This window comes from Molossus molossus, unplaced genomic scaffold (assembly GCF_014108415.1).
Source record: "Molossus molossus isolate mMolMol1 unplaced genomic scaffold, mMolMol1.p scaffold_m16_p_7, whole genome shotgun sequence".
NCBI classification, from domain to species: Eukaryota; Metazoa; Chordata; class Mammalia; order Chiroptera; family Molossidae; genus Molossus; species Molossus molossus.
In genome coordinates this window covers 26,667,216-26,682,494 of record NW_023425401.1, presented here as the reverse complement: position 1 = coordinate 26,682,494, position 15,279 = coordinate 26,667,216, and the positions used below count along the sequence as shown (strand labels likewise).

The window sequence follows — 15,279 nt, the reverse complement described above, 5'->3', positions numbered from 1 at the left end:
ACTACCTGTTATTTCATTATCAATCTCATTGTAAATTGTTTTTTTAGGCTATGTAGTTAAAAAGTATTTTTGTTTTTGATAGAATAAATTTCTTTTTCTTTCTCTTGCTCTCTCTCTCTTTTTTTTTTTGTACCCTACTCTTTATGAATGAAAATGTACCCATTAGGCTAGTGCCGTGAAAGATGGCTATGACAGCGTTGTGTTTTCATTTGCGGTCTTAGGGTTATATAGAGTTAAAAGGGTCATCTAAGATGTTTTATTGACAGGACCTAACCTTCTTAATTCAATTTTGTCCTGCATAGAGTCTGTTCATGTATTACTAGCTAGTTAGAAATGTCCCACTTATCTGTGTTGGCTAGTTCTGTATTTTCTGAATATATTGTTGTTTTATAATATTAATCTATGTGTGCATAGCTTTACTATTTAATGATAATTTCTACCTAAGATTGATAAAATCTTATTATAAACAGGATTTTTAAAGGTATATAGGTATAATTAGATATAATACATTAGATTTGATTTTAGTATTTTTAATTCCACAAAGCCCTTTAAAGAAAAAAGTTTGTTAATTTGACGTTGATATACCAGGATTAAGTTTCTAAAGAAGTAATTTTTATCACTATGTGTATAAATTACTTTTAGAATTTGTTTTAGAAATAACCAACACTGACAGAGAATCTTCAAAAAATGATTTCTTGTGTTAGGTTTGTCTTATGGTCTTTTGAAGTAAAAAATGTTCACTTTCTTCCCATTTTTTGATATAGGATATAGCAGATCCATTTTTTGCTTATTGTAAACAACATGCAGATAGGTTAGACAGAAAGTGGAAGAGAAAAAACTACCTGGCTCTACAATCCTACTGTAAAATGTCTTTACAAGAAAGAGAGAAGCAGCTGTCACCAGAAGCACAGGTACGGAATTTATGCCAAACTCATGTTTATTCTTTTGAGGTTATGTATTTCAGATCTCATGTGTGTTTGCAAATGACAAATGAAGTCTAGTTATAAAATTTGGTTAGTTACTTAGGAAATGGATTGTCATTAAGTTACATGGCGGGTATAGTTTGTGACTAAATACATTGCTCCTCATCTTGTCAACAGAGGAGACATTTATAAAGCATGTTTCCAAATACACTGAAAAAATTGTGGCTTAGAAGAAATTATTCCATCAGTGCAATATGTTGACCACATTTTTTTCAGTCTGCTCTGATGTTTATGCAAAAGATTTGATCAGTTTGCCCATCATTTAAAATGTATTTCTATGTAAATGAAGTAAATTTATGACCACTATTACAGTTACTAAGAAGAGAAACTTAGCGGAATCAAATTAGTTTGTGACAGTTCTGATCATAGAGGAAGACTGTTGTTACTAGGGGTAAACCTAATTTACTGTCACCCAAGAATTATACAGTGTATCTTAAGGACCAGTAAACCTTAAGGACTGTGGATAAATCTAACTTGCCTTGATATGGGAAATTCTGGCCATCTTTACTTTCCCTGAGTATGGAAGTAAAAATCATAAGGAATAGATTCCATTTTAATATATTTTAAAATTTGTATACATTTTTTTATAGGCAAGAATCAATGCCCGGCTTCAGCAGTATCGTGCGAAAGCAGAACTAGCTCGATCCACCAGACCCCAGGCCTGGGTTCCAAGGGAAAAACTGCCCAGACCACTCACTAGCAGTGCTTCAGCTATTCGTAAACTGATGCGGAAAGCAGAACTAATGGGGATCAGTACAGATATCTTCCCAGTGGACAATTCAGATACTAGTTCTAGTGTGGATGGAAGGAGAAAGCATAAGCAACCTGCTCTCACTGCTGACTTTGTGAATTATTATTTTGGTCAGTATAGACACTGCTACATATATATTGTCAATGAAAATAATTTGCTAATGAATCTATTTGATATAGTCTCAATTTTTAATGTGTTAGCCATGCTGCATATATCAAGCAAAAGCATGTTTATTTTCCTAATCAGTTGTGGGTTTTTGTAACATGCTAGGTTCATGTGTTTGTGAATAGAGGTAAAAGTATTGTAAACAATGTAGGTTTAAAACTACATTCATCTCTAGGGCTAGCTTCTTCCTTTGTGTATTTTTTATATCAGTTTTTATTTTCTACTAAAGTAAAATTGGATATTTAATTTAAATAGAAAGAAATATGCGCATGATTCAAATTCAGGAAAATATGGCTGAACAAAAGAATATAAAGGATAAATTAGAGAATGAACAAGAAAAGCTTCATGTGGAATATAATAAGGTAAGTTGGCTATCAATCAAACAACATCATAGATCTGATTAGTTCTTTTGTGATTTTTACAGTATTACTATTTATCTTTCATTTTGAAATTCTTCTGGAGTTTTCAGGCCCTTTATGGCTCCCACCCCTCATCATCTTCATATTCATCTCTGACACTTAGCACTTACTCTGTTATATGCCAGCCACAATTTTGAGAACTTTACATCTATTCATTCACTTAATTCTCACTTCAACTTTACAATATGGGTTATGCTTACTGCTCCCTTTTTTGAGAAGGAAATTGAGTCCTAAACAGGTGAAGTAATTTGCTTAGGCTCAGGTAGTCTGTCAAATCATAGAGTTGGTGTTTGAGGCCAAGCACTCTGACTTCATTCCTGACCCCTGTACTGTGAACTTCTCTAAGTTTGTAGAAAACTTAAAAACTTATTATTATTTTTAAAAATTAATTATTGTTTTAAAATTAATTTTTGTTACAGATGTTTCTCCTTTTCCCCCCACTGATTCCCCCCTCCCTCTCCCTCCCCGTCCTGTCCCCAGCTTTGTTGTCCATGACCACTGTTCATGCATACATGCATATAAGTTATGTGGTTTATCTCTCCCCCACCACCCCCTGTTCTGGGGATTGTCAGTCTGTACCCTACTTCCACGTCTCTGGGACTACCCCATTCCTCAGACTGTTATGTTCATTATTTCCACGAATAAGTGAAATAATATGAAACTTATCTTTCTCTGTTTGGCTTGTTTTGCTTAGGATGATACTTTCCAGGACCCTCCATGTCATCTCAAAGGATAAGAGATCTTTCTTTCTTATAGCTGTATAGTACTCCACTGGGTATATGTACCACAGCTTTTTTATCCATTCATCTACTGATGGACATTTGGGCTGTTTCCAGATCTTAGCTATTGTAAATAGTGCTGCTGCGAACATGGAGGGAACATACATTCTTTCTGATTGGTGTTTCAGGCTTCTTGGGGTATATTCCTAGAAGTGGGATCACTGGGTTGAATGGCAGTTCAATTTTTACCTTTTTGAGGTAACACCATATTGTTGTCCATAGTGACTGCACCAGTCTGCATTCCCACCAGCAGTGTACTAGAGTCCCCTTTTCTCCACACCCTCACCAGCACTTGTTTGATTCTGACAGGTGTGAGGTGATACCTCATTGTTGTTTTAATTTGCATCTCTCTGATGATTAGTGATGATGAGCATTTCCTCATTTGTCTCTTAGCCATTTGTATATCCTGTTTGGAGCAGTGTTTATTAGTTCCTCCCCCTATTTTTTAATTGGGTTCTTTGTCTTCCTTTTGTTGAATTTATGAACACTCTCTATATATTGGAAATTATCCCCTTATCTGATATATCATTGGCAGTTATGCTCTCCTATACAGTGGGTTGCCTTTCCATTTTGATGATTGTATCTTTTGCTGTGCAGAAGCTTTTGAGTTTGATGTAGTCCCATGTGTTCATTTTCTCCTTTGTTTCTGTTGCCTTAGGTGATGTATCAGTGAAAATTCTGCTGCGTATGATGTCTGAAATTTTGTTGCCTACATTTTCTTCTAGGATTTTTATGGATTCATGAGTCACATTTAAGTCTTTTATTCATTTTGAGTTTATTCTTGTGTATGGTGTAAGTTGATGGTCTAGTTTCATTTTTCTGCATGTAGCTGTCCAATTTTCCCAACACCATTTATTAAAGAAGTTGTCTTTACTCCACTGTATGCTCTTGCCACCTTTTTCAAATATTAATTGGGCATATTGACTTGGGTCCATTTTTGGGTTCTCTGTTCTGTTCCACTGGTCTATGTGCCTGTTCTTGTGCCAGTACCAGGCTGTTTTGATTACAGTGGCTTTGTAGTATAACCTGAAATCTGGTAATGTGATCCCTCCAACGTTGTTTTTTTTTTTTTTCAAGATTGCTGTGGCTATTTGAGGTCTTTTTTGGTTCCATATGAACCTTTGAAGTATTTGTTCTAGTTCTGTGAAGTATGTCGTTGGTATTTTGATGGGGATTGCATTGAATCCGTAGATTGCTTTGGTAGTATGGACATTTTAATGATGTTAATTCTTCCAATCCATGAACAAGGTATGTGCTTACACTTTTTTATATCTTCCTCTATTTCTTTTTTCAGTGACCTGTAGTTTTCTGCGAATAGGTCCTTTATTTTTTGGGTTAAGTTTATTCCTAGGTATCTTAATTTTTTTTGCTGCAATTGTACATGGGATTTTTTTTCAGTTTCTCTTTCTGTGAATTCATCATTGGTGTATAAGAATGCTGTCTATTTCTTGATGTTAATTTTGTATCCTGCTACTTTGCCAAATTTATTTAAGTCTAGTAAATTTTTGATGGAGTCTTTGGAATTTTCTATGTATAGTATCATGTCATCTGCGAATAATGAGTTTCACTTTCTCCTTTCCAAATTTGGATCCCTTTTATTTTTTCTTCCTGTCTGATTGCTGTGGCTAAGACTTCCAGTACTATGTTAAATAAGAGTGGCGAAAGTGGGCATCCCTGTGCTGTTCCTGTTCTTAAGGGAAATGCTTTTAGTTTTTGCCCATTGAATATGATGTTGGCTGTAGGTCTTTCATATTTGAGATATGGTCCCTCTATTCCCAGATAGCTGAGCGTTTTTATCCGAAATGGTTGCTGGATTTTGTCACATGCTTTTTCAGTGTCTTGATATGATCATATGATTTTTATTCTTCATTTTGTTTATGTGGTGTATGACATTTATTGATTTGCAAATATTGTACCAGCCTTGTATCCCTGGGATGAACCCCTCTTGGTCATCGTGAATAATTTTTTTGATGTATTGCTGGATCCGATTTGCTAGTATTTTGCCTTCAGGATTTTGGTGTCTATATTCATCAGGGATATTGGCCTGTAGTTTTCTTTCTTTGTAGTGTCTTTTTCTGGTTTTGGAATTAGAATTATGCTAGCCTCATAAAACGAGTTTGGAAGTCTTCCTTCTTGAATTTTTTGAAATAGTTTGAGGAGAATAAAAAGCTTATTATTAAATGGCTATTTTTATCTTGAATTGTTTAGTAATGTTATTTTTGTTTTAAAACATACCTCCCAATTAAAATTATTATTCTACCTTTTCATTTATTTATTTTTTTATCCTCACCCAAGAACATTTTTGCATGTAACTTCAGATAGACCAGGAGGGAAAAAGGGAGAAAGAGAGAGAGAGGAACATTGATGTGAGAGAGACTCATTGACTGGTTGCCACCCACATGACCCCAACTGGGACTGGGGACAAACTGCAACTGAGATATATGTCCCTAGCGGGAACCGAACTTGGTACTCTCTGGTCCGCAGGTGGACACTCTAACTGCTGAGCCAAACTGGCCAGGGCTACTTTTTTATTCTAATGATGAGGGAGCTCAAAAAGAAATATCCTAAAAAACTATATGTAGAGAGGACCTGAAGAAACACATCTCCAAATTGGACATACAAATGGCCAAGAGACCTATGAAAAAATGCTCAATGTCACTAGTCATTTGAGAGATGTAAATTAAAACAACTATGAGGTATCACCTCACACCTGTCAGAATGGCTACCATCAACAAATCATCAAAAAAAAAGTGCTGGCGAGGGTGTGGAGAAAAGGGGACTCTAGTGCACTGCTGGTGGGAATGCAGACTCATGCAGCCAGTATGGAAAACACTATGGTGTTACCTCAAAAAGGTAAAAATTGAACTGCCATTTGACCCAGTGATCCCACTTCTAGGAATATACCCCAAGAAGCCTGAAACACCAATCAGAAAGAATATATGTACCCCTATGTTCATAGCAGCACTACTTACAATCGCTAAGATCTGGAAACAGCCCAAGTGTCCATCAATAGATGAGTGGATAAAAAAGCTGTGGTACATATACACAATGGAGTACTATGCAGCTGTAAGAAAGGAAAATCTCTTACCCTTTGAGATGACATGGAGGGACCTGGAAAGCATTATGCTAGGCGAAACAAGCCAAGCAGAGAAAGACAAGTATCATATGACTTCACTTATTTGTGGAATATAATGAAGAAAACATCTGATAAACAAAATAGACCCAGAGACATAGAAGTAGGATACAGACTGAAGAGGGGATAGGGGGAGGGAAGAGATAAACCACAGAACTTATATGCATGTATGCATAACCAGTGGACATGGACAACAAACCAGGGGATGGGTCGGGGATGGGGGCGAAGGGGAGGAGGGTGTCAATGGTGGGGAAAGGAGATAACATCTGTAACAAAAACAAATTAATAAAAATAATTAAAAAAAACAATAGGTAGCTAAAATGTTAGGTAATAAGTAATATGAGCATATAAAACTGGTATTGACTTACTGTTAGGTAACATTTTAAGTGATAAAAAATTAGTAGGAAGAAAAATCCCATAATTAGCCACATAGTAGTGAAGAGTACTGGGGTTAGATTCAGAAGACCTGGGGTTCTTGCTGGTTCTATGATCCTGGCCAAGTCACAAAAACCCTGTGTTTCTTGGTGTTCTCTTTGGGATATAGTAGAAATGCGCTTTGCTAATAATCAGAATTAATTAGCATAATGTGTGTGAAGTTTTGTATTAAACTATAACAATATATAAATTAGGTATCATTGTCATTAATAAAAATGCTAACATAAACTAAAATGCTTATATTTTGTTGCGGTTTCTTAACTAATTGGATAGCCTCATCTGTCAGTAGTATTGAGACTTGAATATATTAAAACTGTATGGAATATAAATACAGATATTCTTGGATATTCATTGATGAGTCATTTATATTTTTACATATTTTACTATATATTTGAATGGTTTACTAATTTTAATTATTTGCATTGTAGCTATGTGAATCTTTAGAAGAACTACAAAACCTAAATGGGAAACTTCGGAGTGAAGGACAAGGAATATGGGCCTTACTAGGCAGAATCACAGGGCAGGTTAGTTTCTTTCCAATTGCTCTCTCCTTCTATTTTTGTTCTCTGTATTATTTTCGAAAACCACATCTCTGATACAACTGTCACTTTGTTAACTAAAGGATTCTGTTTGATTAGGGTCACCTAATCCTCTGGTGTAATGATTTCTGCCTGAAATACATCTAGAGCATTAGAAGCTGCCTGTTGCAAACCTGTAGCTTAGTTTGGTTGTTTTAACAGCTTTCTTGTTTCCAGATTTTTTCTCATTTGCTCTAAATGATTGACCTATCATTGTGATGAAGTTAAGATTTGAAGCATTTCCCTCCTAAAATGTAGCAGTTTTAGATTCTTTGTCATATTTTCTTCTGTCTTGTTCTTGTTATATATTTGGGTTTTTATAAAAATATTTTTTTAGGACAAGGAAAATAAAGGAGAAACATCAATGTGAGAACAAAACATCAGTTGGCAGCCTGCTGCATGCCCCTTATCAGGGATCTAGCCTGCAACCCAGGCATGTGTCCTGACTGGGAATCAAACTGGCAATCGTTTGGGTATAGGATGATGCCCAACCAGCTGAGCTACACTGGCAAGGGCTTTTTAAAAAATAATATTTTCTCAATTATTTATTTTTTTTTGAGAGAGATGGATGGAAGAGGGAGAGAAAGAGAGAAACATTGACATGAGAGATTTTGTAATTTTAATGTAAAATTTGAAAGGCAAGCTGAAGAGATTTGTTTTTGTGTTGATTTACCTTTTAGCTATGTAAGAAATGATTTTTGAAACTTTAAAGTGTAGCTTTTCCCCTTCAGTAGGTATTTATTGTGAAAAAAATAACTTTACCCTTGAACATTTTTAGCCTGTTAACATTCTTGGCATTGAAAAGAAGAATCCTTGCCAAATGGATTTCTTTGAAGTTTTTTTTTTTGTTTTGTTTTGTTTTTTTTGTTTTTTGTTTTTTAGTATAGTGTGTATAATTCATAAATTAAGAATTCATTCAAGTAATTTCAGTTATATTGTTTAAGGATGATGGACACACTCTGTGGTCTTTCCACTATGAAAGTAGTTTTATTTGTGAAGGATGATTTTCAAAGAAAATATATTTTTTATTGTACTTGTTTCATAGGTTTACAAAGAGACAAATTCATCATATAATTTGTATAGACATATTATTTCAGGAAGTAACACGTACTGATGATATGTATTGCGCTATGCTAGCTTTGAGGATGCTTTCGTGAACAGGGTGTATTTGGCTTATAGTGAATAACAATTTAAAAGGTGAGAACGAACACTCTCTTATGGAGAACTGACATTGTTCTAGCTATAGGTTGTTGATGGATTTTTGTAAGATTATGGTGTTTTATATACATGAATTTATTGATTTTAGAGAGAAAGAGGGAGGGGAAACAGAGAGAAAGGTGAGGGGAGAGAGAGAGAGAGAGAGAAAGACAGAGGGAGAGGAACATTGATTTGTTGTTTCTTGTATGTGCCCTTGACTGGGGATGGAATCCACAACCTTGGCATATCAGGATGGGATGATGCTCTAACCAAGCTACCTGGCCAGGGCTGGTGTTATATATTTTATATTTAGAGAAGTTAATTTTGAGTACAAGCCTGTTCTTTATTTGCCAAGGTAGCATTATCTTTTGGCTTGATTTGCATGTTGGTGTCACACAAATCTGCTATAAAAGTGCATTTTCATTTATTAAATGAGTTTTAACAGAAGTTCACAGATTTCCTTGTACAAATGTAAAATACACAGCAGAGGTAGAATTCATTTGTACTGCTTGCATGACACTTTTTTTCCGGTAGGTTGAACAGATGCTAGCCCATTGGGCCACTGACAAATGACTTTGATAGATGGTTGCTGTCTGAGGAGCCAGCATACTACAGAGTAGTAGAAAACCAAAGAGAATCTCATTCACATTGTGGAGAATTTGGTCCAATAAGATAACTTTTCTAATTAACCTATGGAGCACCAGTGCAGTTGGGATGTTGAGGAAAATAAACGGCTTTAATATTCTTTTTGTTAAGTGTACTGTATGTGGGTTTTTTTTTTGTTTGTTTTTTTTTAATGTTCTTAAATGCTTGTCATCGTCTTTCGCTTTTTAAAGCTAAAGAAGTTAATTTTCATAATGTTTTACTGTTCCACTGAAAATTGATGGAAGTATGTAATTATAGGTTTCTAATGGAAGTAACTGAAACAAAAACTCATTTTAATCCTTTTTGCCAGTGTAATAGCTGGTAAAACATTTTCCCCTCACAATCCTAGCACTGTCACTTGACTTGAGTGGCATAGAGAGAAAATGTTACTTTATATTTCTTTAAAACAAAATAAACTGCATTTCTTCAAATCAATAGAAGTTGAACATACCGGCAATTTTGCGAGCACCCAAGGAGCGAAAACCAAGTAAAAAAGAAGGAGGCGCGCAAAAGATATCCACTCTTCCTACAGTACTTTATAGGCAAGTAATGAAATTATCACAAATTAATATTGTGTATTTTTAAACTAATACTTTTTAGTAACAAGATACTTCAGGTATTTGAGAATGAATTATGTCCACACCAGAATTTAAGTTAATAGCATTTAAAGTTCAATTTTATTAATACCATCATCAAAGATTCTTTTCAAGTTTGATAGAAGAGTGTTTTTACTCATCTTTTAATAAGGTAAATGACTTTTTGTATCTTTTAAGTAACTGAGGATATATGTGCATAAACTTCATTCTTTGGGGAATTGGAAAGTGAGTTTAATTATTTTTATAAATAATTAAACAATACATTAGATAATGGGCATTTGTGTTTTATTTGAATGAGTTTTAGAGTTCTGCATGTGTTTTCAGATACTGATGGGTACTATATATATATATATATATATATATATTCTGAATTATTGCCTTTGTACAGTGGTGGATAATGAAGATAAGTTTTAGATTTAAATCTGTCTATATTTTTTTCTCTCTATGCTAAGTTGTAATAATTTTATTTTCAGAAAATTTTTGTTCTTTACTTTTTTGGCTCAATATTTTACAGTGTCCACCATTATAGTAATTTTGCATAGTTCAGACTTCTTTCCATACCTTAATAGGTTATAATCTTTTTTTTTTTTTTTGCTCTTTCTTTCCTCTTTCTATCTTGTTTTTATTTATTTATTTATTTATTTATTTATTTATTTATCCTTTTAATTGAATTTATTGGGGTGAAACTGGTTAACAAAATTATACAGATTTCAGGTGCACAATTCCACAACACATCATCTTTGCACTGTATTTGTGTTCTCAACCCCGAACAATCTTCTTTTAAATATAACTGATTATATTGATTAAATGAGAAAAGTTTAGAAGATGCTAGTAAATTTACATTTGTGTTTATATATACATACACAAACCTTTATATTCTTGTAAACATGCATATATGCTTATGTAATACATAAATATCCCTACAACCTCTTCCTTTTCCGGAAATAGCAGCAATAGCCACAACATCAATCTTTATAATTATTTTCCAATCTTGGTTGAAGGCTCCCTCCTTAGGTAGTACAAAATAACTTCCTTGAAATGTGGGGAAAACCCACTAATGTCTTAGTGTATTGTGTGAAGACAAGTTCATTCTCAATCAAACTTTTCCCAAACAATTTGGTTCATTTGGAATCATCAGACATATCACTATACCTCTGAGTTTTATCACTACAGTTCATTTTCAATTTTTGAATATATTTTAGGTGATTGTTTTTTTTTAACCCTGAGCAACTTTGAAACCAAATATGGGTTGTGGTTGTTGTTGTTGTGTGTGTGTATGATCTTTTTTCCTAGGATTATTTAAATTCAAACATCATTGCTATTTCTGTACATGGATGGCTGTTTTCGGTTCTCATAAGCTTTTCCCCAGTCTTTACATTCCCAATATAAATAAATATACTCTAGATTTTCAGGTCATGGTACATGTGCTCTCAGCTAAGTTGCCTTTATGCATAAGAAAAGTTAGATTCCTTAAAAGCAAAAATCCAAAATAGCAGTAATACCAATAGTAAAGCTCCTCATTCTCTGCAGTAAACATCTATACAGTAGTACATTTTTGTTGTTGTTAATCCTCACCCAAGGATATTTTTCCATTGATTTCTAGAAAGAGTAGAAGGGAGGGAGGCAGAGAGAGAGAAACATCAATGTGAGAGAGACACATTGATTGGTTTTCTCCTGCATGACCCCGACCAGTCCGGGGATCGAAACTGCAACTCAGGTTTGCACCCCTGACCAGGAATCGAACCCGAGACCCCTTTGTCCATGGGCTAATGCTCTAACTGCTGAACAAAACTGGCCAGGGCTATAGTATATTTTAAAGATTGAAAGTCTGATTTTGAAAAGAGACTCATGTATATAAGTAGCTTATTTACATATTGAGGGCTCTTTGAAAGATTTATAATTAATGGTAGAAAAGACAACATTGAATTTTGTTTTTAAAGTCACTTTTATAGTTTTAGAGAAGTAGAAAGCTGGAAAATTCTTATTTAATAATTTATAATTTTAGAGGAAAATTGAGCTAATGTTAAATGGGTTTTAAGTGATAAGTCAGATAAAGATGTTGAGAATAAATATCTCATAAATGCCCTACTCCAAAAGGTTGATCTCTAGCACTATTTAAATTTATACTAGATCTGAGCTATTTTTCTATATTTTCAAAAGTATTAGAATTAAAAATTTGTTATTGACATTACAAAAAGATAGGTTATGAAAAATATTTGATTTCAACAAAAGAATCTTAATTGTGATGAAATTTTGAAACTTAAAAGTATGCTATAAATTAACTGTTTTACTATGATAATTATAATCTAATACTTTATTTGCTGCCTTTATTCAAAGTTGTGGAATTTGTAAGAAGAACCATGATCAGCATCTTCTTTTACTGTGTGATACCTGTAAACTTCATTACCATCTTGGATGTCTGGACCCTCCTCTTACGAGGATGCCAAGAAAGACCAAAAACAGTTATTGGTAAGTAAAATGGGGAGGATTTAGATGTTAGAATTGAGTTGGCTTCATTTCAACAGCATAAGATGAAGTGTTATATTGCTTATTAATAAAGTTTGTGGCAATTTTAAAATTGATACTTTCATTTTTATTCAACTCTATTGAGTTATAATCAACAATTAAAAACTGAATATATATTAAAGTGTACAACTTAACGATTTGATATGCATATACATTGTAAAAAAATCACCACAATCAAGCTAATTAACATGCTCATCACCTCACATTGTTACTGTTTTCTATTTTTGTGGTAAAAATGCTTCTGGCATAAATGTTTATTGTAGTATTATATGAATAAGCCTGTTAAAGGGTTTTTTTTTTTTGAGAAATGAATTTTAAGTTAATTGAGGCTATTTTGGTATCTTAGTGGATTCTTAAAGCATGAATTCTGTCTAGTGTGTTTGTAACTCTCTTTTGCTTTATTGTAAGAATTTCTCAAAGTTTTCATTTCAGTTTTTGTGCTTTTCAGCTCCAGATTTCTTTTTAATTTTTTTATGGTTTTCTGTTTTTTTATTGATATCCATTTTGTTCATACATTGTTTCCCAGACTTTCTGCACAACCTCCTTTAGTTCAGTGAGCATCTTTATAAGAGTTGTTTTAAAGTCTTTGTCTTATAGATCTGCCATCAAGTCTTCTGACACAGTTTCTGTTTACTTAATTTTTGTCCCATCAATGTACCATACTTTTACCTTTCTTTGTGTGCTTTATGTTTTTTCATAAAAAATGGATATTTAAATTTAATAATGTGATAACTCTACAAATTAAATTCTCCTCTGCCCCCAGGGTATGCTGTGTTTTGTTATTGTTTTTTATTTGTCTGTTTGTTTATTATAGGGGCTGTCTCTGTGCTGAGGATCAGCCTGTGGTATAATATTATGGTCTTCTCATAGCTATTCTGAGTTTTTTCTTTTTTTTTCTTGGGCAAGGGTGGTCACTTTCTAATTTCTCATATATGCACTTATTTTTGAATGTCTTAGTCTTTTTAAAAAAAAAAAAATTCTTTATTGATTTTAGCGAGAGAGGAAGGGGGAGAGAGAAACATCGATGAGACAGAACATCATTTGGCTGCCTCCTGCATGTCCCCCACTGGGGATAGGGCCCACAATCTGGGCATCTGCCCTGACTGGGAATCGAACTGGTGATGTCTTGGTGCATGGGTCGACATTCAACCACTGAGCCACACTGGCCGGGCATTGAATGTCCTAGTCTTTAATGTATGGCTCCCAAAAGGGGAAGAAGAGGAAAATGAAGGTGGAGGGATAAAGGACACTGGTCTTTAAGTCCTGGAAGTTACTTCAGACTGATGGGGAGGTCACCCACCTTTTTGTCCATACTTCTACGATCAAAAGCAGCAATCTGATCAGAGAACAGATCCCAATATTTGAAGTCAGGGTTCATCTTGCCCACCCTGGCTCCTAATGCCTATGTGCAAGCTAGTGCAGGAATGTGTACACAACTGCCTGCCGTGGGGTGGGATGGGCATTGGGAGCTGCTACTGCGCTACGAGCTGAGGGTGACTGAAATAACAGCAGTTTGCCCATGCAAGCATTTCCCTGGAAGCTGCAAGCCTTCGATAGACTCCAGAGTTCCGAAGCGGTTACCTCAGACAGATTCCATTAGTACAATTGTGTTCTAGGTAGACAGATTCCTGTTGCTTCCTAATCTGCCATCTTCCCACATCCCCGTGTTTTAAAAAACGCTTCATTGAATTCTTTTAATGAGTAAGTTTATATTTCCTCTTTCATAAATAGTATGGGCCACTAACTAAATGACCCATTTATTTTTCAACACTTCTTAGAAACTTTCTACAGAGTTTTTTAGTTGGTATATTCATCATGGCTTGTCATTAAGATGAAAAGATGATAGCTGAGTCAGGGTCAGTAAATGACTTTGATTTCCAGGTGCCATAGTACATGTCACTCATGGAAAAGTCATAATTACCAAAGAGAAACTACCTGTTTTTTTTTTTTTTTTAAACACTTTATTGATTTTTTTTTCTTTCTTTTTTTTTTAGAGAGAGAGGAAGGGAAAGGGAGAGAGAAAAAACATTGATGTGAGAGCAAAACATCTATCGGCTGCCTTCTGCACACCCTCTACTGGGGATCAAGCCCAAAACCTGGGCATGTGCCCTGACCTGGAATCAAACTGGCAACCTTTTGGTGCACGGGACAGTGCCTAACCAACTGAGCCACACCAGCCAGATCAGGGAAACTACATTTTTAATCAGTGCTGACTCTTTTATGTTAGTTCACTTAAACATGCAGCATTATAACATATGTTCTTATTATACTTATTACAGGAGTGTATATGCCTTTCTGTATGTATAGTCATTATATACCCTGTGGTCACATATACCCATGTATATTTTTATATATTCTTCACATATACCTGAATTTTGTATTTATAGAAACCAATGCTAACACTAGAAGGTAAAAATAAATGTATGAACTTATTCCTTTTCTTTGTGTAGGCAGTGTTCGGAGTGTGACCAGGCTGGGAGCAGTGACATGGAAGCAGAGATGGCCATGGAAACCTTACCAGATGGGACCAAACGATCAAGGCGGCAGATTAAGGAACCAGTGAAATTTGTTCCGCAGGACATGCCTCCGGAACCCAAGAAGATTCCAATAAGAAACACGGTAATTATCCCCTACTTATCATAATCATCAAAAAATTCTGAGGCTGAAACTTAAATTCAGAAAGACAAAGGGTGATCATATACTCAGGAGACAAAGAAATAAACATATATATTGCCATTGGTTATTCTTAAGACTGTATTGTTTTACATAATGAAATATACCATACATACCTAAGAATTTATAGCTTATATATTCCATTTAAAGCATAATAAACACCCATTAATATAATGAACGTACCAACCAACTTCAAAAATAGAACATTACCAAAGCCTTGTTCGTCCATTATGAATTCCTCAGTAGTCATCTTCCCATCCATTTAGCCCAGAAGTCATCTCCCTCCTCAACTTCATATTTCTCCTCATTTTTTAAAATTACACTCCAAATGTATTCATAAATAATAATTGGTTTTTCTGATTTTGAATTTGTATCAATGGAGTCAAACATTTCTTTTAT

The 15,279-nt window shown here is 34.4% G+C and overlaps 1 protein-coding gene across 4 annotated transcripts in view; it reads left to right on the top strand.

Annotated features, from left to right (window-relative positions):
* Window positions 1-15,279, top strand: part of PHF14 (PHD finger protein 14) — a 178,650-nt gene that overhangs the window by 57,152 nt on the left and 106,219 nt on the right. For all 4 annotated transcript variants that reach the window (XM_036246815.1, XM_036246817.1, XM_036246816.1 and 1 more), the window contains 7 exons: window positions 765-911; window positions 1,574-1,844; window positions 2,155-2,261; window positions 7,094-7,189; window positions 9,524-9,627; window positions 12,019-12,150; window positions 14,658-14,826. In XM_036246815.1, the coding sequence (XP_036102708.1) occupies window positions 765-911; window positions 1,574-1,844; window positions 2,155-2,261; window positions 7,094-7,189; window positions 9,524-9,627; window positions 12,019-12,150; window positions 14,658-14,826 (1,026 nt within the window). The remainder of the gene's footprint in view (window positions 1-764; window positions 912-1,573; window positions 1,845-2,154; window positions 2,262-7,093; window positions 7,190-9,523; window positions 9,628-12,018; window positions 12,151-14,657; window positions 14,827-15,279) is intronic.